Source organism: Rattus norvegicus, chromosome 1 (genome assembly GCF_036323735.1).
Source record: "Rattus norvegicus strain BN/NHsdMcwi chromosome 1, GRCr8, whole genome shotgun sequence".
In the NCBI taxonomy this organism is placed as follows: Eukaryota; Metazoa; Chordata; class Mammalia; order Rodentia; family Muridae; genus Rattus; species Rattus norvegicus.
Window position 1 is genome coordinate 104,456,436 of NC_086019.1, and position 20,352 is coordinate 104,476,787.

Below are 20,352 nucleotides of genomic sequence, written 5' to 3' on the forward strand. Positions count from 1 at the left end.
GGCCAAATGTTGGAAGAATGGTCCCAGGCACCCTGAAGGATCAAGATTAGGTCTGGGGAAATGCGTGCCCAGAGAGGAAGGAGGGATACAGACTGGGGATCCCTGACCCCACCACATTGACCCCCCACTTCTTCACTCAGACTGCAGCTGCCACTTGAGCCATGGCTGGGCTGGGTAAGTGAGAAATCAAGAGGGGGGTGTTGCTGGGATTAAAGCTGACTCCTGTACTCCTGGTGCCTGTGCGCTGACCCTGTCCTTTTGCCAGCCCTGCATCTTGTCCTGGTGGCCACCCTCCTTGGTCTGGCAGTCTCTCTGCAGTGGAGGGCAGCCTCCAACCTGAACCTTATCGAGAAGTGTATGGTGGACCATGATTATGAGCAGCTACTGAAGGTGGTGACCTTGGGCCTCAATCGAACTTCGAAACCCCAGAAGGTGGTAGTGGTTGGTGCGGGCGTGGCTGGGCTGGTAGCGGCCAAGGTGCTCAGTGATGCAGGACACAAGGTGAGAAGTGCTGCCTGCAGTCTACAGGGACCCTTTCCTGCTGTCGGTGGGGAGGGAGTGCTGGGTAGTAGGAGGTAGAGAAGCTACTCTTTCTCAGAGCCCTCATTTCATTGATCCACTGCACTCCACTTACCCATCCTGGAGGGAAGGCCTACTTCCTCTTCTTCTTTTTTTTTTTTTTTTTTTTTTCTTTTTTTCGGAGCTGGGGACCGAACTCAGGGCCTTGCGCTCGCTAGGCAAGTGCTCTACCGCTGAGCTAAATCCCCAACCCCTTACTTCCTCTTCTTAATGATGTAATTGTCAAGAATCGAGATGGGGATTTGGGGTGAGGGGGCTGGGAAATCCTCAAGGGGAAGTATCTTCCCACCAAACCTCAGGAATGAGAATGGGCCAGCCCCAAGTCTTCTGTACAAACTAGGAAATCTCTCTACTCCTACCTTAAGTTGGGAAGTCCCTTTACAGTCCGTCTGGTAGTCTTCCTGCTACAGTCTTGAAACCTTACTTTCTGTTATCCTAGAAGCCCCTCTACCCCGAAGAAAGGCCCTCCGAATCTAGGTGTGATTTACTATAGGGGGCAAGACGGGCAGGGGCTAGTGTGAATGTAGTGAGGGAGCTGAGTTCTCTGTTTGCCCCTCATCTCTAGGTCACCATCCTGGAGGCAGGTAACAGGATTGGGGGCCGTATCTTCACTTTCCGGGATGAGAAGACAGGCTGGATAGGGGAGCTTGGGGCCATGCGAATGCCCAGCTCCCACAGGTGAGGTCCCACCCACCCAGGCAGCAGAGCCCCACCTCTGCACCAAGGTTTAGCCAGAGCCCAGTTCCATACCCACCCCCATATTCCACCAACTCCCATCCCAGATTCAGACTCAGCCAATCCCAGCCTCTTTCTTGGTCTGAACTCAACCAGAAGCCAGCTCTATCCCTAGTCCAGGCACCAGTATCTTTGTTTTGAGGTGCTGCTTATGGAACCTTGAGCTTCAAGCTACACCTCCAACTCATCTCCAGTGTCACCCATACTCCCACCCAGTGAAAAGTTGGGTCTAGACCTCACTGCCCACTCACATCCCTCAGTATGGCCTTCAGAGGTGATCACTGGCCTCCTGATCAGTGCCCTAGCCTGCAGGCTGCCTGAGCTCTGCTCCTACTCCACCCCAGCTCCTGAGCCAGCTCTCGGGTCCCCAGTAAGTAGTTTTCATGCTCATCTCCAGTGGCCCCTCCCATGGTGCCAAGCCAGGCCTCTCTCAGGCAGCCTCCTACTTCCAGGATCTTGCACCAGCTCTGCAGGAGCCTGGGCCTCAACCTGACTCAGTTCACACAGTATGATGAGAACGCATGGACAGAGGTGAAAGGCGTGAAGCTGCGAAACTATGTGGTGGAGAAGATGCCAGAGAAGCTGGGCTACGACCTGAACCACAGAGAAAGGGGCCACTCCCCGGAGGACATCTACCAGATGGCACTCAACAAGGTGGCCACTAGCTTTCCTGCTGAGCTCAGTCCTGCCCCTGAAAGTCTTGTCTCGAATACTATCCTGTTAAGATCTATTTCACATGTCTGCTGATGGCTGCTAGTGTTTTCTGCATTCTTCCAGCTCACCCACTACTATAGCTCCTGGCACTCCTAGGACCCTCCAGCAACAGTGCTACTCTGTGTCCCCATCTGGTTGCCTCAGACAATGCTGTCAAACAGCACCCTTTTTTCCTGTCCCAAAAGGATCTTTCCACCCAGGTGACCCTGCCCATGACTCCATGTAGCTTCCCAGTGCCTCTCAGGCTCATGGGCCAGACCTACCAAATAGCTTGCCCTCCCTTTAGTCCACTTGGTGATCCAGGCATACATACCCTCTGTTCTGGAACCCAACCTTCCTCATCCATCACCCCTAAGTCTGTATCCTCCATGTCTCTACCTACCCATGACAAGGAGGCCAGGGTAAAGAGGCTGGAGGCCATGTTTGGAAGGAGCTCAAAGATCACTAAATGCCAGGGAGGAGAGCCTGCATGCAGTGGGAGAGGGGGCCCTGCTCTCCACACTTTAGAACTACCAACTGCCTTGTGCAAGAAAGGCTGATGGAGGCCACTGGTCCTTGTGGGCCAGAGGGTAGGTGTGGTGCTCTAGTGCTTCCTCCTGGGGCTGGGGAGCTAAGGAAAGCTGTGGGTGAAAGGGGGACACTGCAGAGTAGGCTTTGCTAGTAGACACACCCTCTTGGGGTGTTGAGGCCCTCACCTACCTATGCCTACAACAGTCTAGACACAATTACTCCATCTCTACTGGCCCGCACAAAAACACATTGACTGGGTGGGCAAACAGAAGTCCAGTATTTGGAAGACTCCCAGCTTCAGAGGAGGAGCATGCATCATGAGCCAATGGCTGGGACTTGGAATGAGGTGAATTGCTGTCCCTGCTGCAACCAGGGTTCTCTGATTGTCCCCACAGGCCATCAAAGACGTCAAGGTCTTGGGCTGCAAGAAAGCCATGAATATGTTCAGCGAGCATACACTCCTGGTGAGTGAGGCAAGGTTTCCCTCTCCTGTCACAAGAGATAGTTGTGATGCAGGAAGGAAGGGTCTGATGAGTGCCCCTACCCACTGCATAGGAATACCTCCTCAAGGAGGGCAACCTGTCCCAGCCGGCCGTGCAGCTCCTGGGAGATGTGATGTCCAAGGAAGGCTTTTTCTACCTCAGCCTTGCAGAAGCATTTCGCGCGCACGCCTGCCTGAGTGACCGACTCCGGTGAGGGCACAACGGATAGGGCAAGCCACAAGGCGGGGCATCCTGGGAGAGGCAGGGCCAGAGGGGGCAGGGCCTTAAGAGCTGTGTTTCGACTGTGGTCAGTGTGCCCGCCCTTCTTTGCCCGTTCTGTAGGTACAGCCGCATCGTGGGTGGCTGGGACCTGCTTCCGCGAGCGCTCCTGAGCTCGCTGTCAGGGACGGTGCTGCTGAATGCGCCAGTGGTGTCGATCTCTCAGGGGAGGCACGAGGTGCATGTGCACTTCACCACCTCACTACAGTCTCACAGCTTGGAGGTGATGACCGCAGACGTGGTGCTGCTGACTGCCAGTGGGCCTGCTCTGCAGCGCATCTCCTTCTCGCCGCCTCTGACTCGCAAGAGGCAGGAGGCACTGCGCGCACTTCACTACGTGGCAGCCAGCAAGGTTTTTCTGAGTTTCCATCGGCCTTTCTGGCACGAGGAGCACATCATGGGCGGCCACTCCAACACTGACCGCCCATCGCGCCTCATATTCTATCCCGCACCGGGCGAGGGCTCACTGCTTCTGGCCTCCTATACGTGGTCGGACGCTGCAGCCCCCTTCGCTGGACTGAGCACTGAACAGACCCTGCATTTGGTGCTCAAGGACCTGGCGGCCCTCCACGGGCCTGTGGTGTACCGGCTGTGGGACGGCAGGGGTGTGGTCAAGCGCTGGGCGGAGGACCCATATAGCCAGGGAGGCTTCGTGGTGCAGCCGCCATTGTTTGGGCAAGGGACCGAGGACTATGACTGGTCAGTCCCCTATGGCCGCATTTACTTCGCAGGCGAGCATACAGCTCTCCCGCATGGCTGGGTAGAGACTGCTGTCAAGTCTGGGTTGCGGGCCGCGCTGAGGATCAATAGTAACTATGGGTATGGGATGGTCGACCTCGAGACGCTGGAGCATGCACTCGCAGAGGCCAGCTTTGCGGAGCAGTATCTGGAAGGGGACCAGCCAGAGGAGCAGCAGGCACAGGAAGAAGTCAACCCCGACCGGCAGGATCTCTCGCAGAAGCACTTGTTGGTGGAAACCGGCCCAGACGGGCAGCAACACGTGTTTGTGGAGAACATACCTGAGCCGCTGGAACACGTGTTCATGAAGACTAACCCCCAGGAGAAGGGGCACAAGCACCAGATTATATATCCCTCAGAGCACGGACATGTGCATGGGGAAGTCATCCCCGAAGGGCCTGGGCATGTACACAGGAAACACGGGCATGTGGGATCTGGCACTCTGCAGCATATGCACGGAGAGGTGGACCACTCGTAATTGCAAAGGGGAAGTGGGCACCCAGCTCCTAACCCAGCCCTTTTCAGGGTAGACAGACCGCCTACAGTAATAGCCCACAATAAAGTTATTTTTGTTAAACCAGAGGCTCACTTCCCTCCTCACTGCTCTGGTTTCCTGAATATAGCTGCCCTGAATGGGGGACACTTGGGTGAAGGAACACTACACTATGGTCAAGAGGAGATCAGAAGCCATTGGAGGTTGGGGTGCTGACAGATCCTGACTAAAAACAACCAGCAGCCTCAAGGCCAGCCTAAGCTATGGGCAAGATCAAAAAGCAAAGCGTCCTGATGCCAGTGCAGTCAAACGAGAACGGTTTATTGCCTCAAATTGGCAGCAGCTGGTGGGCGGGCACTGAGGAATCCCGTACCTCTAGGAGGACCTTCCTCCATTTCATTGGCCGGCTCAGGGTCTCCCTCCGCTCTAGGCTTCGGACATGGAGCTCAGAACCTGTCAATCTTCAGGAACCCGGTCTGAGGAACTGGGCTAGCAGTCAAGCACCATCTTCATCCTCAGGCAGAATCTCCAGACTGCTGTCAGGCTGCGGGGCCACTTCCTCAGGCGGCGGCGGGGGCATCGGGGCTCGAGTGGGTGACAAGGGCATTGGGGATACCGGAGGAGATGGGCTACTAGGCTCTTCTGGCTGTGCCAGCCCCAGGATCTCCTGCACGTTGTGTGGCAGCTCCTGTGGGGGAAGGGGTGGTCCAAGAGGCTGGTACACGGGTGAAGGTAGAGTCAATAGGTGTGAGAGGAGGAGGAGGAAAGCCTGGCTGCAGAGCCATGGGGTTTAATCAGGCAAAAACTAAAGACTCACTGGGCAGGCCGTCAGCTGCCTGTACAGAGCCTCTGCCCGTGTCAGCACATCCTCCACGCTCAGCTTCATGGTCAGTTCATTGATGTGCTGTGGGAAGGGGAAGGTCAGGTCCATGCCTGCACTGTGCTGATGGACAGAAGCAGACTGGTGCTGGGGGTATAGGGCCCAGCTAGGGGAGGCCCTCAGGATTCCTTGGCCTGCCACAATCTTCCATAGCATTCCCCGCTAGCACAACAGGAAGAGCCCTCCCTGGGGAGGGGTAGGCTCCTCTACCTCACTGCTCTGTAGGTACAGGTCTAGTAACCTGGAGGGGAAGAAGACAGAGTTCCAACCCCATGCAAACAAAATGATCAATCAATCCCATGGCTAGCACCACACGTTGCAGGTGGATTCCACGTCTAACCCTGAGGAGAAGGTGGGAAGTACCCTTACCTTAAGGATCTCGTTGGAGCCAAAGCCAGACAGCATCAGGGTGTCCCGTTCCATGTCCAAGATGGCACAGGCCACCAGCAGGTGCAGATTGGGGCCAGGAAGCCCAGTCCACAGCACCTGGGGTGTCGAAAGCCCCATCCTGACCTGCCCATCCACCTTCAACCTCCCAGCCCTTCCAGCAGCCCTCTCACCCTACTGGCTGCCTACCTCCCACAGCCGAAGGACGTCAGGAAAGGGGAATTCCCTCTTGAACCAGATGAGCAGCCACCGGAAGCAGAAGCACAGCGAGCCCGAGTCCTGAGAATCTAGAAGAGAACCGCAGGCAGTCAGCCTTGCCCACAGCTAGTGATCGAGCTACAGCCATCACAGTGTGCTGAGCAGTGGGATAGGCAGCTGACAGGCATGACAACACACATGAATTCCCCTGCTGCTGTGTGCAGTTCCACCATTCACTCCCTACCAACTGAGCTGCAGTCCCTTCAGCATTTCTATTACACAAGCAACAAGGAACCCAGTGAGAATGCAGTGGCCCTAGCTGAGGGTTTAGAGAAACCTCACCTGGCCCACAGTGGGCGGACAGGCTCCCCCATCCCCTAGGCTTTGAATGCCAAGTTTCTCAGGATGTTATTCTCATTCAGATGGTCTCACACAGGACCTACCCAGGAAATCACAGAGTGGCTGATCCAGCACCCGCAGAAGCAGCAGGAGCTGCCCAAGCTGCCGCTTCATAGTCTCCTGACTCTCTTCAAAGTTCCCATGCTGCAGAAAGCAGGAGGTAAATGTGAGGGCGGAGTGCAGGCCGGACACCTTAGTGGCTGTCCCCGCCCACTCCCTCACTCCCAGCCTGCACCTCACCACAAGTTCCATGAAGCCACAGAAACACCAGAAGGCATCTACTTCATTCTGAACAACGAAGAGGATCGGGGACAGGAGGTCACTCATGCCCTGAACATAGCCTGAGGAAACAAACACAGGGTCAGCTGCAACACCTTGAGCACCGAGAGCACTCGCCCCGCTTCCCATCAGTGCAGTGCTTACCCAAGTCGAAGTGGTACATGCAGTAGGTAAGAAGGATGTCGTTGAGCAGGCCCAGCCCTGGGTTCTCAGGCCCTTCATAGAACTTGTTAGTCCTGTCAGTGCGGCTTACATCTCTCTCTGTGGGAGTCCAACGTAGTAGGAACTTGAGAAAGGTCAGTAGGCCTTCCTAGCTAGTCGGAGGTAGCATGCTATTTCCCTGTGGGCTGGCCGTCCTCACCTGCAGGGCTCATGCTAGGGTGAGGATGGGGCTTCCCTAGAACCTATTACTGCCACCCCCACCATGAGACTCTAGTTATGCCCTCTGCAATGAAGGAAATAGAGGCACTGAGAGGTAAAGCCACCTAATCTCCCAGTGAGAGCTGACCAAGCCCCAGGACCTCTTCCCCTGCCCTGCCCACTGCAGCTCACCCCTGCCACCCCAACTCCCACCACGAGCTTCCTGACCCACCCACCAATGAGGCTTCGGTAGCCATGAAGCAGTGAATTCCTCCGCTCCTGCTCAGCGCTCACAGACTTCCACTGCAGCTTCATTCGGAAGTACTCATCCCTGAGTGGGAAGGGACACGGAAGCTATGGCCCTGGCTACCACAGCACCCAGGGGATACCTGGAAAACACCTGCCCACACCATCACTCCCCGTGCCCTGTTCTGCCCACATAGGCCACCTGCTCTGTCTCTCCCTTTCTTCACTCCCTTGATGTTTCTCTCCACAGAACACCCTGTGGGCTTCTGGTAATGTCACCACCCCTCTCTCTGTTGGGAAAGCATCTAAAGGAGCATAAGGCACTTCAAGGTCCTCACAAGGCGCCAGACACAGCAGATGCATGGCACCCACAGGAAGGAGCCGACAGTCACTGCAAGGCTGTAAGAACTGCAACAATCCAGCACTGGAGTGAGGGGGACACCTTATCAAGAGGCAGCCACACGGGGGATGAGGCTGTTCCCTACATATAGCATCTCCAAACCAGCATTTGAAAAAAAAAAGTCCCAATACATCTCACACTAGTCCTACAAAACAGTAGGGGGCTGGTACTGGCTGCAGGACTCCATCGTGAAGACTGGGAGAGGTCAAGTCTTAGGGCAGAGATGTCCAAAGGATGTGGGAGCCACACGTTCTCACTCACGTTTTCTTCCGCACGTGGGCTTTGTGTTCCTCAGCTGAACTCTCCCAGCTAAGGTACCCCAGAAGGAACTTCCAAGCCTCCCGCCGAAGGCCAGGGCTGAGACCCTGGGGATGCAATGGAGCAACAGGTCAAAGGGCTTCCTCCTAGCTATCCGTCAACCCATGCTAGCCTACACCCACCGACACTCACCCCTGAGAAGATCCGACTTTTCAACTCAGGGACATTTTGCAGGCGACCCTCAGGACCCACGTGGCGGTTCCATTCTTCCTCTGTGACTGGAGGAGCACGTTCCACTGTGGGACGCTGGCCCAGTTCCACCTGCAGGACACATGGCGGGTGAGTCCTCGGCCCCCCTGGGCGACAGAGGAATGCTAAAGACCAAGGATAGATAACCACCATCTTCCCTGGCCAGCAGGAAGCTTCCAGGAAAGGTGCCCGAGAGCCACAGCCAGGCCTGAGGCAAGAGCATATATATATGGATCACACAGTATAAGGCCAGGTGGGGACTGAGACATCCAGTCCAGGAGACCAGGAGACCAGAACTGGCTGGGAAACGAGTTCAGTAGGGAGTGCTGCTCTGGATTACCAGTGCAGGGGTTGAGGATGTGGTATGGCTTAGCAGCACAGCATCCGTCGAGCATGCAAGAGCCTCTGGGTCGGACATCTTCATCGAGGACAAACATCCACCAGGCACACCAGGCAGCTGGCCCAGCACATAGAAGTGACTTCTGTTTTGGAGTTTTTGGTTTTGGAAACAGGGTTTCTCTGTGGTGCCCTGGCTGTCCTGGAACTCACTCTGTAGACCAGGCCGGCCTCGAACTCACAGAGATCCACATGCCTCTGCCTCACAAGTGCTGGGATTAAAGGATGCACCACCTCGGCCCTGTGTGAAGTCACTTCTTAAGGAGCTCCAGATAATGTTTCCATGTTACCAAGGAGAAAACTGAGGCCTTGAAGCCTGTGTAACACAATAGAAAGTTCCAAACAGGGTCACTTGACACTCACGCAAGAGATGACCTCAAAGCCAGGCTCTGGCTCATCATCTGGCAGCGGGGGTAGATCAGGGGAAGAGGCGCCCTCAGGGTGCGGCTGCAGGGCTCCCCGGAAGAAGTTGGTCACTCGAGAGAAGCTACTGAAGGTGGTAGAGTAGGGATCCTGAAGGAAGCGCTGGGGACAGGCAACAGGTATCAGAGTTGTTCCTCTGCAGCTCACCCATCACACCCACACACGCCCTCATCTGGTCCAGGAACACTCACAGACACCACGTTGGAGCTGTCCTGGTCAAAGAGTTGAAGATGGTGGAAGGAGTCAGAGAGGGCAGAGGGGTCCTGGGGGAAGACCAAGTAGAGGCGGGAGTCCTGTGGAGAGCTGGGGGGAAGGTGGCACACAGGTGGCTACAGGTGAAGGGCCCCGTTGTACTAGGCTAGCCTGGCCATGCTTACTCCAGGTGCTGCAGTCCCTTCCCTGATCACAGAAATGTTACTGCATGAAAAGGCCCCAGATCAGAGCTGGACCTTGGAGGCCAATGAGGCCTTTACACTTCTGGGCCAGGTTGACTGACTCAGGGAGGTACCAATGAGTGGCTTTGTGAGGATGAAAAGACACTCCTGTGTACCAGGAGCCTACTACTCAAGTCCTATAAAGATGGGCCAGGTCCTCCCCGTCTGCCCTCACTTTCAGTCTCATGTGGCCCACACTGACCTTGAAAACCCTCCCGTCACAGCCCTCCAAGCACTGGACTGCAAAGGGCTGCGCCTGGATCTGCTTAGCAACTTCTGACTAGAACTGTGCTTTCACCGTTGTCCGGAGACTCCAGCCCAGTTGTGGAAGAGCATGCTGGCTCACAGGTCCAGCTCAGGCAGAAGCTTACCTGGCCAACAGCAGGTAGCGGCTAAGGACTCGGAGCAGGGCTCGGGTACCCCCTCTGTGGAAGTGCAAGGCAGGCAGGGAGCCTCCAGCCTGGGTCACCAGAACCAGGTAGGCCCAGCTGAGGCCTGGCTTGGATCTGCGGATGGACTTGAGCTCCCCTAGGCTCACAGAGAAGGCCCAGGAGCTCCGGGGGGAACTGGGCTCTGCACCTGGGGAAAAGCAAAGAGCTGTTGGTTCAATGAGAGAGGGGAAGGGTGTGCAGGTCAACTCAGTGTGCTTTCTCAACAGCCCTGTCTTCTGAAGCCTTGCAGGAAGCTACCCTCCTCCAGGCCTCTGAGGATTCTTGGCTACTTAGAATTACCTTAGAAGTAAAACTGCCTAAGATTGGAAAGAAGCCAGGTGGGCCATGTGTCCTTTCCAGAATGTTACAGAACCTTCTGTTTGAAGACTATAATCCTCTGCTTGGCATTCAAAGGTAAATTTGCCCCTAGTCCTCTGGCTGTCTCACCTCTAGTGCCCTCTTTGCTCCAAGTCCCTACTTGAACCACAATAAAAGGTTTTAGAAGCTGAGCATGGTGACCCACACCCTTTAAGCCCAGTACTTGGCAGGAAGAGGCAGGCAGGTTTCTGAATTCAAGGCCAGCTAAGGCTACTAAGTGAGACTACAGAGTGAGACCATGGCTTTTAAAAAAGAAAAAAGAAGGAAATTTCCCTGTGGTTAGCTGCTTGTCAGCCCTTCTACAACCCACAAACCTGGAAACCTTTAGGAAGATAACTCATTAGAAACACCCAGAGGCAAGTCATTCTTTCCTAGGTCAGAAAGGAAGCATCTGGAAGCCACCTTGACTATGGGCAAGAGAGCCATTGGAACCATGAACATGAAGGGCAAAATGTGGTCCCCTAGACCACCATGGAACAATTCCACCTACCTCTCCTGGGCTCTGCCAGGTGGGGCCGTGGCCGCACTGTGCTAATGACAGCCCAGTCAGGTTCATAGCCTGGGTCAAAGGTGGGTTCCTCCTCTGAGGTGCTGGGCTCACCTCCACTTGGGTCCTTGGGAGAAGAAATAGTGAAATGAAGAGCTGTGCTCCCTGGAGTTTTCAGTTTGCAGCCTGCAAGCCCCAGTGAGAAAGCAGGCTTCAGAACAAGGAGGGCTGAAGAGTCAGCTCAGCGGCTAAGAGCACCAACTGCTCTTCCAGAGGTCCTGAGTTCAATTCCCAGCAGCCACATGGTGGCTCACAACCATGTGTAATGGGATCTGATGCCCTCTTCCGGTGTGTCTGAAGACAGTGACTGTGAACTCACATACATAAAATAATAAAGTAAATCTTAAAAAATTAAAAGAAGAAGAAGAAGAAGAAAAAGAACAACAACAACAACAACAACAACAGAAGGAGGGAAAGAGGCAGGAGGGGCAGGAGGTTTGCGCAGCATCAGCCATGGTGGCTGACAGAGAGCCAGAACCCTACACTCAAGGGTTCAGGAGGCAACTGCTACACAGTTAACTGCTCAGAGACCACCTGCGGTCACAAAACCAATAAATGGTCAGTGCTGACTTCAGTGAAAAGGGACATGCTTACACCCCTGCTCTCAGCCCTTTTTGTGTTCATGTCAAAGTTCCTTTGTGTCTTTTGTGACTTTTCACCATGAGTGAAGAGCTTAAAGTGGTGGCCATTGTCATTGTGACTAGCTTTGAGTCTGCAGGGGGCGCTGATGATGGACAGAAAGGAGATACTGTTGAGCAGGGCCAGACAGACAGTGTAAGACGGATGACCTGAGTTCAGGCCACAGAACCCACAAGGAAAAATGAATGATAACTCCAAGTGTCACGAGTCACACATGAATAAGCAAATAATTCAAATAAGGGGGTTGGGGATTTAGGTCAGTGGTAGATCGCTTGCCTAGCAAGCGCCAGGCCCTGGGTTCGGTCCCCAGCTCCGAAAAAAAAAAAAAAAGGGGGTTGGGGATTTAGTTCAGTGGTAGAGCGCTTGCCTAGGAAGCACAAGGCATTGGGTTCGGTCCCCAGCTCCGAAAAAAAGATCCAAAAAAAAAAAAAAGAAAAAGAAAAAGAAAAAAAAAACTGAACAAATAAGGCCGGAAAGAGTTTACTGGTGAACAAGGCTTGCTGGACAATTGCAGAGACCAGAGTTCAGATCCCACGTGACATCCTAAGCTCCAGCATGTGTCTGCTGTCTTCTGCAGGCTCTCACGGGTAGTGCGCACACACACTCATACTCACACCACCTCCATCTACCCCCATACAAACTCAAACTCTGGGCTTAGAGAGATGGCTCAGCACTTGCTGCCAAAACCGACAACCCGAGTTCAATCCCTAGGGCCCACTCGGTGGAAGGAGAACCTGCAGGTTATCCTCTGATCTCCACACACCCACACCACGGCATGTGAACGCACACACATAGTAAATAAGTGTAATAAATAAACATAGAGCAAACAGTTGATACCTCAGACCAGAACTAGGCCACACCCCTTAAGAAATGGGAACCCAGTCTTTCATCCAGCAGGGCCCAATTAGCACTAGATAATTTCACAAAGCAAACAGGCTCACAGGTCCCGGAGTACTCCCTGCCTTCCACTAGAGTGAGGAAGAGGAGAGAGGTGCCTACCTTCTTAGAGAAGAAGATCTGCGTTGGGTCGCCAGCCTCCTCCACCGGAGCCCAGTGCAGGAGGACATCGTTGTCCTGAGGGACATGGAGAGGACTTAGTAGAGTCACGCGAAAGCCCCTCAACCCTCAGTTCGAAGTTCCCATACATGCCACCTCCATCCCGGCCCACCTTCTCCACCACTCGTAAGACGCCCGCGATAAGTGAGTCCGGATCCTGGTGCTTCCGAGCGCTGGTGTGCAGGTACACGCCTCCCTTTTCAAACACCACCTGGTGAAAGCCAATGGTCTAGAGAGGTGTTTCCCCCAGGGGCGGGGTCTAGAGGCCTAGACTGACAAGCTAAAATGGGGCGTGGCAAGCTTACAGCCCCGCCTCCCGCTCTGGATGGGCGTGCGTTTTCTCGAGGGGCGGAGCTAAGGTAGAATCTCCCTAAGGACTGTAGAGAGTGACAGCATCTTTACCAGAAAATGGTGCTTGATAAGTTGACTCTGCCTAGTCCCTGCACAGCGGAAGGTGGAAGCCGACCACCAGTGGGGGGGCGTCTCCTATAGACAAGCGAGGGAATGATTTCCAAAGTCTTACCCTGTAGCTGGATCCTTCCATTGCCGCCGAGGATGTTTCACTGCCCCGATCTCCTCCTTTTCCGGGTCAACTTGGTGTCACATCCGGAAAACAACACTCCCTTTCAGGCCAGATAGTGGTAGCGTCCCTAAAGTTGTAAAGCTGCAGTGGGTGAAACCATTTGTTTGGAAAGGGTAATTGAAACCCTAAGATTTAGGTCACGTGGTGTAGACCACAAAGTTGGCAAGGGTCAGCGGGACAGCGCAGGCGCAGTACGCCACTCTCGACACGAAGTAAACAAGTAGGCGGACCCATGTTCTCAACCCAACTCGTGATCCCTCGGGAACGCCTCCTTGGCCCTCTCCATATTTTATACTGGCACCGAAGCCAATACTATGCCGTTTTCCTCGAGGACAAACCATAGAGGCTTGTTGGGAGCCATGTTAATGCGGGGCACTATCATCTCTTTGCGGGGCACGACGGCGAGGTGTTGGAAAAGCGAAACGGAGAAAGGAAAAGGTGAGAGAAGGTGTATAGCACCAGAGGCGCTAAGGGGGTCGGGATAAAGGGTGAAGCCGTCAGTGTTCCTGGAAACGAACCCGTCCCAAATTCCTGAGTCACCATGGAAAGAAGGCTACACCACCATTTTGAAATTGGGCAAACCGAAGCAAGAAATGTTGCCATATTGCATCTTTGCCAGCTTTGTGCTAAAGGGGTCGAGCGAGGGCCTGGAGCAGGAGGTATAGTTTGGACAGAAGGAAGAGTCCATATGCTTTATAGGCATATGAAGCCATACTGACTGCCACGTCGCGACGGGAGCAGTTTTTCCTCCACTTCTGTGTTAGAAGTTTATTACGGGCGAGGGACGTCAAACCGCTTGCCTTTGCTTGTGTGAGCATAGGCATGCAGTCATATTTGTTGCAGGCAATTCGAAATAGTAGCATATTTTCCATCCATGGGCACTCTTGCTGTTGCTATTGCTCACCGCCTGCCGACGTAGCTTCTGGTTGCTATTTTGATTTGAGGCCCAGCATAAGGGAGGCGGAGTGTACACAATGGAGGAGGGGCAACCACACGGAAGTGACGCAAGAAGCCGCCATGCCTTTTGAGGGCGGCGACGGCGCCTGTCCGGCCATGCTGGCTACGGGCACGTGAGTGGAGGCGGCGTTGTGAGCTGGGGTTTGGGAAGGGTCTGGCCTTCCTAAGGTTGAGGGGCAGTGGGAGGGCGAGCCGCCATGGGAAGGGTACAATCTGCATAAGTCAGGGGGCAGTGACCGTCCTGCGACCCTTGGCTGACTGCTGAAATGGCTAACGCTCAACCCCATGTGTCTGACTCGCGACGAATCATAGACGAGCTTCACTCCGGGGGTGCAGACGGGCTGGAACCCTCACACTGGCGGTGAACCATGTCCATATGGCTGTGTGTGTTGGGGGTCGCGGATGGGTGAGGGGCGCCCCGGGCGGGACTTCCGGTCCTGATCCCCACTGGGGGCGGGATTTCCTGTTTTCTTCCTAGAGAAGGGGCCTCTCTGGGCTGCGGGCGTGGTGTAGCCCCGGTCGGCGGCCTTACTTCGGTGGTAGGATCTTTCTTGGACATCCCGCTCCGTGTCCCGTACTGCAGCCGTTTTCTTTTCCATCTCCCTCCACACCTGTCCTGGGAGGCCTGCACCTCCCCGCTGGACAGCTCCCCTTTTCTGGTTTGCCCCTGAGTCTCACCTCGTAGGAGGCCACAGGCCTAAGAGGTTTGAGTAAGTTGCCCTCCTTTTAGCCTACTTCACAAGCCACTCACCCGGTAACACACTGCTGTTGTGGCTACCCAGGAGAGCTAATGCAAGGAGCTAGGTCTTGCCATTCTTTGCCCTCACATATTCTCAGGGAAGTGAGAACTGAAGCTGTGTCATCTTGGACAAGTCACCTTCTTGCCCTTAGCCATAACCCTAAATTTCCAGCCTCCTCCTCCATTAGCTAGGAAAGGTGGAAGGTGTGTGTAGGAGTCACTGGGCGCCTTTTAAAGCTGTGGGTAGGACTTTGAGGCCTAGCAGACAGTATCAAACCACCGCAGCTCTCTCCCCCACAGTGAAAAGATGGGATGGGCAGGATAGTCTATTGAGTAGGCAGGGTGGAGCTCAGGATTGGCAGAAGGCTCTAGACAAAGACTGCCTTTCTCCGTGGTCAATTCTGCCAGTGTCACAGTCATGATCCCATCTTCCTGGGTTCAGAGATGAAGCTGATTTATGTAGGAAGTGAGGGGTTGCTTAGGAACAGCGATCATCTTCTGGTCCAGCATGTAAGTAGTTTCCACTTCGGTGAGGCAGTGAAGGGGACCAGTGTGGAATCCGTGAGCAGACGGACTCTTCCAGGCGTGAGTGACAAGAGCTTGCAAACTGCGGTTTCTCTTCACTACGGTCCCAGTGGGCTTGAGTCCCTCCGGTGATGAGGTGCTCACTACCTCTCAGAGCCCTCAGCTGCCTAGAAGCTGTGGTCCCCACACCGATTAATGGGGAAGACAGGTAGAGAGCCAGTGAGTAGTCCAAGGTCACACTAAAGGCTGGGTCAGTCATGGGGACCCAGAGCCTTGTGCTGCAGTTCTGTCTGATGGGGAGACAGACAACAGAATAGCTGTCACCAACTCTGTAAGCACCACAGAGCCCTGCTGAGGTGGTGTAGAAGCTCATGCTGTGGCTCCTCCTGTGCCCACCTTCGATCCAGAGCTAATCTCTCTCCTAAAGGATTGGCCCCAGGGAGACCCAGCGGAGGTGGCATCCCCCTCTCCTGTTACCTGGAAAGTTAGCAGTGACCTGAGAACCAGTGAGCTGGGTGTGTGGACTCCACCTGGTCTTGGTCACTCTAAGGGCAGAGTTCACTGCAGTGGGAGAGGACCTGCTGGACCAAGTGAAAGAGGAAGGGATAGCACTGGCCAGGCTGCTGATACAGAAGCCATGCACGTCTGGGTCTTTGTATCCCAGGCTGACTTCAAAGCCATAACACTCTTGCTTTAGTCTGTTAAGTACCATGATTTCAGGTGTGTGCCACCATACCTGGTTTCATGTGTATTAACATCCTGCACACCATGGGAGGGGTGCACATGAAACTCATGTAAGTCTTCTGTGTAAGACTTACGTTACATGGGGTGTGTGGTGCTTCACGTCTCCAATTCCAGGTACTGGGGTAGTGGAGGAAGGTTGGTTGCTAAGGCTATATCACCCCTGTCTTAACCTACACAGCCCAGTTGGTGCTTGCAGGTACTCACCAAGTCTTGGGTTTGGTCCCCAGCACTACATAAACTAGGCGTGGTAGTGTGCATATGTAACCCGAGCCCTCAGGAATTGGATGCATGAGAATCAGGACTCCGGAGTTACCTTTATACACAAGTTTGGGGCCAACTTGAGTACTTGATCCTGTCTCCAAAAGTATAAAGAACCCAAACTAAATAACTACCAACCAACTTGACTCCAATGTTCATGGCCAAAAGAGATGGTGACTCCAAGACTTTGGGGTAGCTCCCCTGTGGAACGGGATGGGGCCAAGAAGAAAGCTAGGGCTGGGCCTTCCCCGGAAAAACAGGTTTGGGAATTGGGGGAAGCTCAGCTGGGACAGTTGCATGCCATGGCGGGAAGTCGCATTGCAGTAGTTGACCTTCAGAGTTGGTAGCAGTATCCTCAGCCCCTCTGTCCTGCTCTGGCCCACAGGGCTCGGATGGCGTCTGGGCGGCCAGAGGAACTGTGGGAAGCCGTTGTGGGTGCCGCCGAGCGCTTTCGGGCCCGCACTGGCACGGAGTTGGTGTTACTGACAGCAGCACCGCCGCCGCCGCCCCGCCCAGGGCCCTGTGCCTATGCTGCCCATGGCCGAGGAGCCCTGGCAGAGGCCGCCCGCCGCTGCCTCCACGACATCGCCCAGGCACACAGGGCTGCCACTGCCACCCGACCTCCTGGTCCCCCACCAGCACCACAGCCACCCAGCCCCGCTCCTAGCTCACCACCTCGGCCAGCCTTGGCCAGGGAGGAAGATGAGGAAGATGAAGACGAGCCCACTGAAACAGAGACATCTGGAGAGCGGCTGGGCGGTAGCGATAATGGAGGTGAGCTAATAGGGCTGGCACTGGAGTGGGGTTGCTGGTTAACTGGACGCTTATCCAGGGTGTTCTGTGGATCGTTAGGAGAGCGTTCCTGCCCAGCCTCAAGGTCCAACCACTTGGTGGGAGTAATAACACAGTATGTTGAGCAAACATAGCACACTAGAGTTCAGAGATTTCCTTGAGGGCTTCTTGTCTGGCCAAGGAACTGGTGAGACGTGCTAGTGTTTCTGGCTAGGGCTAGGGGCTGTCACCCCATCCAAGGGAGGTGGAGAAGTTTCCCAAGAGTGGGACATTGCTACAGCTAAGGAGGCCAGAGCCAGAGGTGGTTACAAGTACACCTTACATAGCATGTGAGGCTAGAGACAGCATTTTCCATGTCCCATGCACTCCTTCTTTGGGCACCTGGATCTAGAGACTGCTGTTTGGAGAGAGTAAGGAAGTTGGCTGCTTCTCAGAGAAAAGTTACAGTTACAGTTCGTAACCACAGGACTTTTAGGGACGAATAGAAATTACTCATTTGCCATCATTGCCTATGGCTGGCAACCTCGTCCTTCCCAAAGAAGCCTGCCCGTCATGAAGGGTATGGGCTCAGGAGCCAGGTGTGCTGGTATCAGATCTTCAAAACTTCGGGCAAGTGACATGGTATTAGGGTCTTTCATTTGTCCCCACCAGACCATCTTTATTTTGGAGCTATTTTTGGGCCATGTCCCAAGCACCATGTTGAATCTAGTAGTACCTCGTAGTAGAGGGAGCCTAAGCGACCAGAGAGGCAGATGAGAGAGTGTCGAGGTACAGGGACCAATTGCAGGGCCTGTCCCACCCACAGGTCTCTTCATGATGGATGAGGATGCCACCCTCCAGGACCTTCCCCCCTTCTGCGAGTCAGACCCGGAAAGCACAGATGGTGAGGATGCTGGGTTATCCAAGCTCTAGGAGGCCAGGCAGAGGGTAGGGGGACAGAAGCTGAAGCTTCCCTGTATCATAGACGGCAGCCTGAGTGAGGAGACACCCGCCGGTCCCCCAGCCTACCCCAAACTCCCGGCTACAGCCCTGCCTACCCAGCAGTATGCCAAGTCTCTGCCCGTGTCGGTGCCAGTGTGGGCCTTCAAGGAGAAGAGGACAGAAGCCCGATCGTCAGATGAGGAGAATGGCCCGGTGAGAAGGGAACAAGACAAGTGTGATGGCCCAGAGTGGTCTGCTGTGGGGAGTCCCACTGCAGTTTAAGAGAAAGGCCCCTCATCTGTCTAAAATCGTTTGGGAGGGAGTCAGGGAAACTGAACCTCTGGGTCAAATTATCTCCCAGGATTCATTTCTCCAATACTATCCCATGTATGGTGTTCTTGGGCCTTACTGGCCAGACCAGGTTCCCCTTCACAGAAAACTCCCTGATGCAGAGGGGGAAAACGAGGCATTGGGTGATCACGTGACATGCACACCCCGCGCCAGCGCCTCCCCCCTCTCCCCCCTCTCCCCCCTCTCCCCCCTCTCCCCCCTCTCCCCCCCCCACCCCGGAGCTGGGGACTGAACCCAGGGCCTTGCGCTTCCTAGGCAAGCGCTCTACCACTGAGCTAAATCCCCAACCCGGCCAGCGCCTTTCATAGTCACTCTCCATTGGCGCCCTGCTAGATTCAGGTGGGATGCCTGCTGTCTTGGCAAGAGCGTGGCCGGACCAGGGACCTTGCACTGGGCCCCTGCTTTTTAGCAGTGCTAGAGTCTTGAAGAAAGAAGGAGGTGGGGTGCGGAACCCGTAGGTTCACAACCTGCAGGATGGTCCTGAACGGAGGGCTTCTAGGAGGCGGCCCCTGCACACTGACGGTTTCCTTCTTCCACAGCCCTCCTCGCCCGACCTAGACCGAATAGCGGCTAGCATGCGCGCGCTAGTGCTGCGGGAGGCTGAGGACAATCAGGTCTTCGGGGACCTTCCGCGGCCGCGGCTCAATACCAGCGACTTTCAGAAGCTGAAGCGAAAATATTAAGCGTGCAGAATGCCTCGGCACACGCGAGGCCACTGTCTGCTCTGCCCAGCAACAGAACAATTCTTTACGGGATTGGCTCGCTCCGATTGGGCGGGGCTAGTTCTAAACTCTCAGAGGGTCAACTCCGTTTCTTGCCTAGCAACAGAAGCTTTGCCCGCACAGCCTTGACTCGCGGCCCCAGGGCGGAGCCCAGCTGCGGGAGCTGGCTCTGCTCAGCCAGTGTCCGAAGAGTTGCCAGCTTCCGTTCCAGAGTTCCCTTGTCCGATTGGTCCCGGCCTCCTGGGAGTGTGGCCAAGCCCTCCCTAACCCAGAATTGGCCGGAGGCCTTATATTTCTTACACTACTAGGGCTGTTAATGAATCTTTTTTTTGTTTTTGTTTTTGTTTTTTTCTTTTTTCCTTTGCCTGAGTCCTGACATCCGGTCCCCTAGGGGACAGTCCAGTCCTCCTCTGCGTCTAACGCCCCTATAGGTTTCACCGCACGACAGCCTGTCCATCAAAACTTGTCCTGTACCCAGGACAGTACCAGCTTCCTGTCCCCCGACCCTAACAGGTGCCTTAAAAGGCCCTCTCCCACCCAAGGTGGGGGGGCCAGGGGGCCTCATTTTCTGGCCCTGGACTTGGGTGCGGGAGAGTGGGATGGGGATCGGGAAGGGCGCTCTGAGATTAAAGTTTTACCTCTGACTGGTGAGTGCGTGTTGTGTGTAGGTGTGATGCTATGAAGCCATCACGGAAATGAAGTTAAGGGTACGAGACCCAGTCTTAGGGAGAGGTAGAAAGCTGGATCAGGCAATCTCCATCTTTCAACATCCAAAGCTGAGGAAGGGGCACAGAGGACTGTCATCTTCAAACTAGTAATATAGATCGCCTCCCTTTTGTTATTTTGCCTTTTGGGCTGTCTCTTCGGTCTTAGTGCTGGAATTTCCCCTCTGCCCCGTCATACCCAGCTTTAGCGTATTTGTGCCAGGTATAGGGGCGATTTCCTCCACTTTATTGCTGTGACTGGCATCATAGTGGTGCCATGCACTTCGAATACTAAGGACAAATGCTGGTTTCTTTGCGCTGCTGCAGAGGAATGGCGATGAAAGCACACATTTGCCATTCCATCAGCAGGGAGGTGGGTGTAGGAGGCACAGGAGCTAATGTCAATTAATCTAGACTCCTTTCTTTCGGGTTTTAGAGACTTGTTCAAGATAGGGTTTCTTTGTGTAGCTTTGTAGTCCAAGCTGTCACCAAACTCACAGATCGGCCTGCCTCTGCCTCTGCTTCCCCAGTGTTAGAATTAAAGGCATGTGCCGCCAACCACCTGG

The 20,352-nt window shown here is 54.7% G+C and overlaps 3 protein-coding genes across 15 annotated transcripts in view; 2 read left to right on the forward strand and 1 right to left on the reverse strand.

Annotated features, from left to right (window-relative positions):
• Il4i1 (interleukin 4 induced 1) overlaps window positions 1–4,614 on the forward strand; it is a 25,510-nt gene extending 20,896 nt beyond the window's left edge. For 3 of the 6 annotated variants that reach the window (XM_063278177.1, XM_006229191.5, XM_039094026.2), the window contains exons 4-9: window positions 266–501; window positions 1,145–1,257; window positions 1,767–1,968; window positions 2,934–3,002; window positions 3,094–3,230; window positions 3,363–4,614. In XM_063278177.1, coding sequence (XP_063134247.1) covers window positions 266–501; window positions 1,145–1,257; window positions 1,767–1,968; window positions 2,934–3,002; window positions 3,094–3,230; window positions 3,363–4,515 — 1,910 coding nt within the window. In that variant the 3' untranslated portion in view covers window positions 4,516–4,614. Of the gene's footprint in view, window positions 1–140; window positions 175–265; window positions 502–1,144; window positions 1,258–1,574; window positions 1,685–1,766; window positions 1,969–2,933; window positions 3,003–3,093; window positions 3,231–3,362 lie in introns of those variants that run through there. The other 3 variants (XM_039094028.2, XM_008759455.4, XM_063278189.1) reach the window with 2 other exon arrangements.
• A 216-nt stretch (window positions 4,615–4,830) lies between these two features.
• Window positions 4,831–13,180, reverse strand: Tbc1d17 (TBC1 domain family, member 17). Of its 3 annotated transcripts, NM_001106258.2 has the most exons (17): window positions 13,014–13,054; window positions 12,603–12,701; window positions 12,434–12,508; window positions 10,739–10,862; window positions 9,811–10,018; window positions 9,197–9,308; window positions 8,946–9,107; window positions 8,130–8,258; window positions 7,941–8,044; window positions 7,270–7,364; window positions 6,818–6,934; window positions 6,635–6,735; window positions 6,439–6,538; window positions 5,987–6,084; window positions 5,780–5,896; window positions 5,348–5,434; window positions 4,831–5,218 (listed from the first exon to the last, which is right to left on the reverse strand). In NM_001106258.2, exons 1-17 carry the CDS (start codon window positions 13,032–13,034, stop codon window positions 5,027–5,029), a joined length of 1,941 nt encoding a protein of 646 aa, NP_001099728.1. In that variant the 5' UTR covers window positions 13,035–13,054; the 3' UTR covers window positions 4,831–5,026. The 3 variants fall into 3 exon arrangements, with proteins under 3 accessions (NP_001099728.1, XP_038960753.1, XP_063140046.1); XM_039104825.2 differs by lacking the exon at window positions 5,780–5,896 and having other exon boundaries at window positions 13,014–13,180; XM_063283976.1 differs by lacking the exons at window positions 12,434–12,508; window positions 12,603–12,701; window positions 13,014–13,054 and having other exon boundaries at window positions 9,811–10,012; window positions 10,735–10,804.
• A 207-nt stretch (window positions 13,181–13,387) lies between these two features.
• Window positions 13,388–19,733, forward strand: Akt1s1 (AKT1 substrate 1). Of its 6 annotated transcripts, none has more exons than NM_001106259.3 (5): window positions 13,401–13,511; window positions 16,682–17,070; window positions 17,894–17,971; window positions 18,053–18,222; window positions 18,900–19,733. In NM_001106259.3, exons 2-5 carry the CDS (start codon window positions 16,689–16,691, stop codon window positions 19,041–19,043), a joined length of 774 nt encoding a protein of 257 aa, NP_001099729.2. In that variant the 5' UTR covers window positions 13,401–13,511; window positions 16,682–16,688; the 3' UTR covers window positions 19,044–19,733. The 6 variants fall into 6 exon arrangements, with proteins under 6 accessions (XP_008757557.1, NP_001099729.2, XP_063140053.1 ...); XM_063283983.1 differs by lacking the exon at window positions 13,401–13,511 and adding an exon at window positions 14,024–14,143 and having other exon boundaries at window positions 18,900–19,726; XM_006229004.5 differs by lacking the exon at window positions 13,401–13,511 and adding an exon at window positions 14,100–14,436 and having other exon boundaries at window positions 18,900–19,726.
• Window positions 19,734–20,352: the final 619 nt, after the last annotated feature.

Coding starts and splice junctions, on each gene's coding strand:
- Tbc1d17 (NM_001106258.2), bottom strand. CDS start 13,034: ATGGAAGGATCCAGCTACAGG. Junction 10,019..10,738: donor CCTGGCAGAGCCCAGGAGAG/GTAGGTGGAATT, acceptor GCTTTTCCCCAG/GTGCAGAGCCCAGTTCCCCC. Junction 6,539..6,634: donor GTGGCTTCATGGAACTTGTG/GTGAGGTGCAGG, acceptor TGCTTTCTGCAG/CATGGGAACTTTGAAGAGAG.
- Akt1s1 (XM_063283983.1), top strand. CDS start 14,091: ATGCCTTTTGAGGGCGGCGACGGCGCCTGTCCGGCCATGCTGGCTACG. Junction 17,071..17,893: donor GGGCGGTAGCGATAATGGAG/GTGAGCTAATAG, acceptor TCCCACCCACAG/GTCTCTTCATGATGGATGAG. Junction 17,972..18,052: donor AGACCCGGAAAGCACAGATG/GTGAGGATGCTG, acceptor CCTGTATCATAG/ACGGCAGCCTGAGTGAGGAG.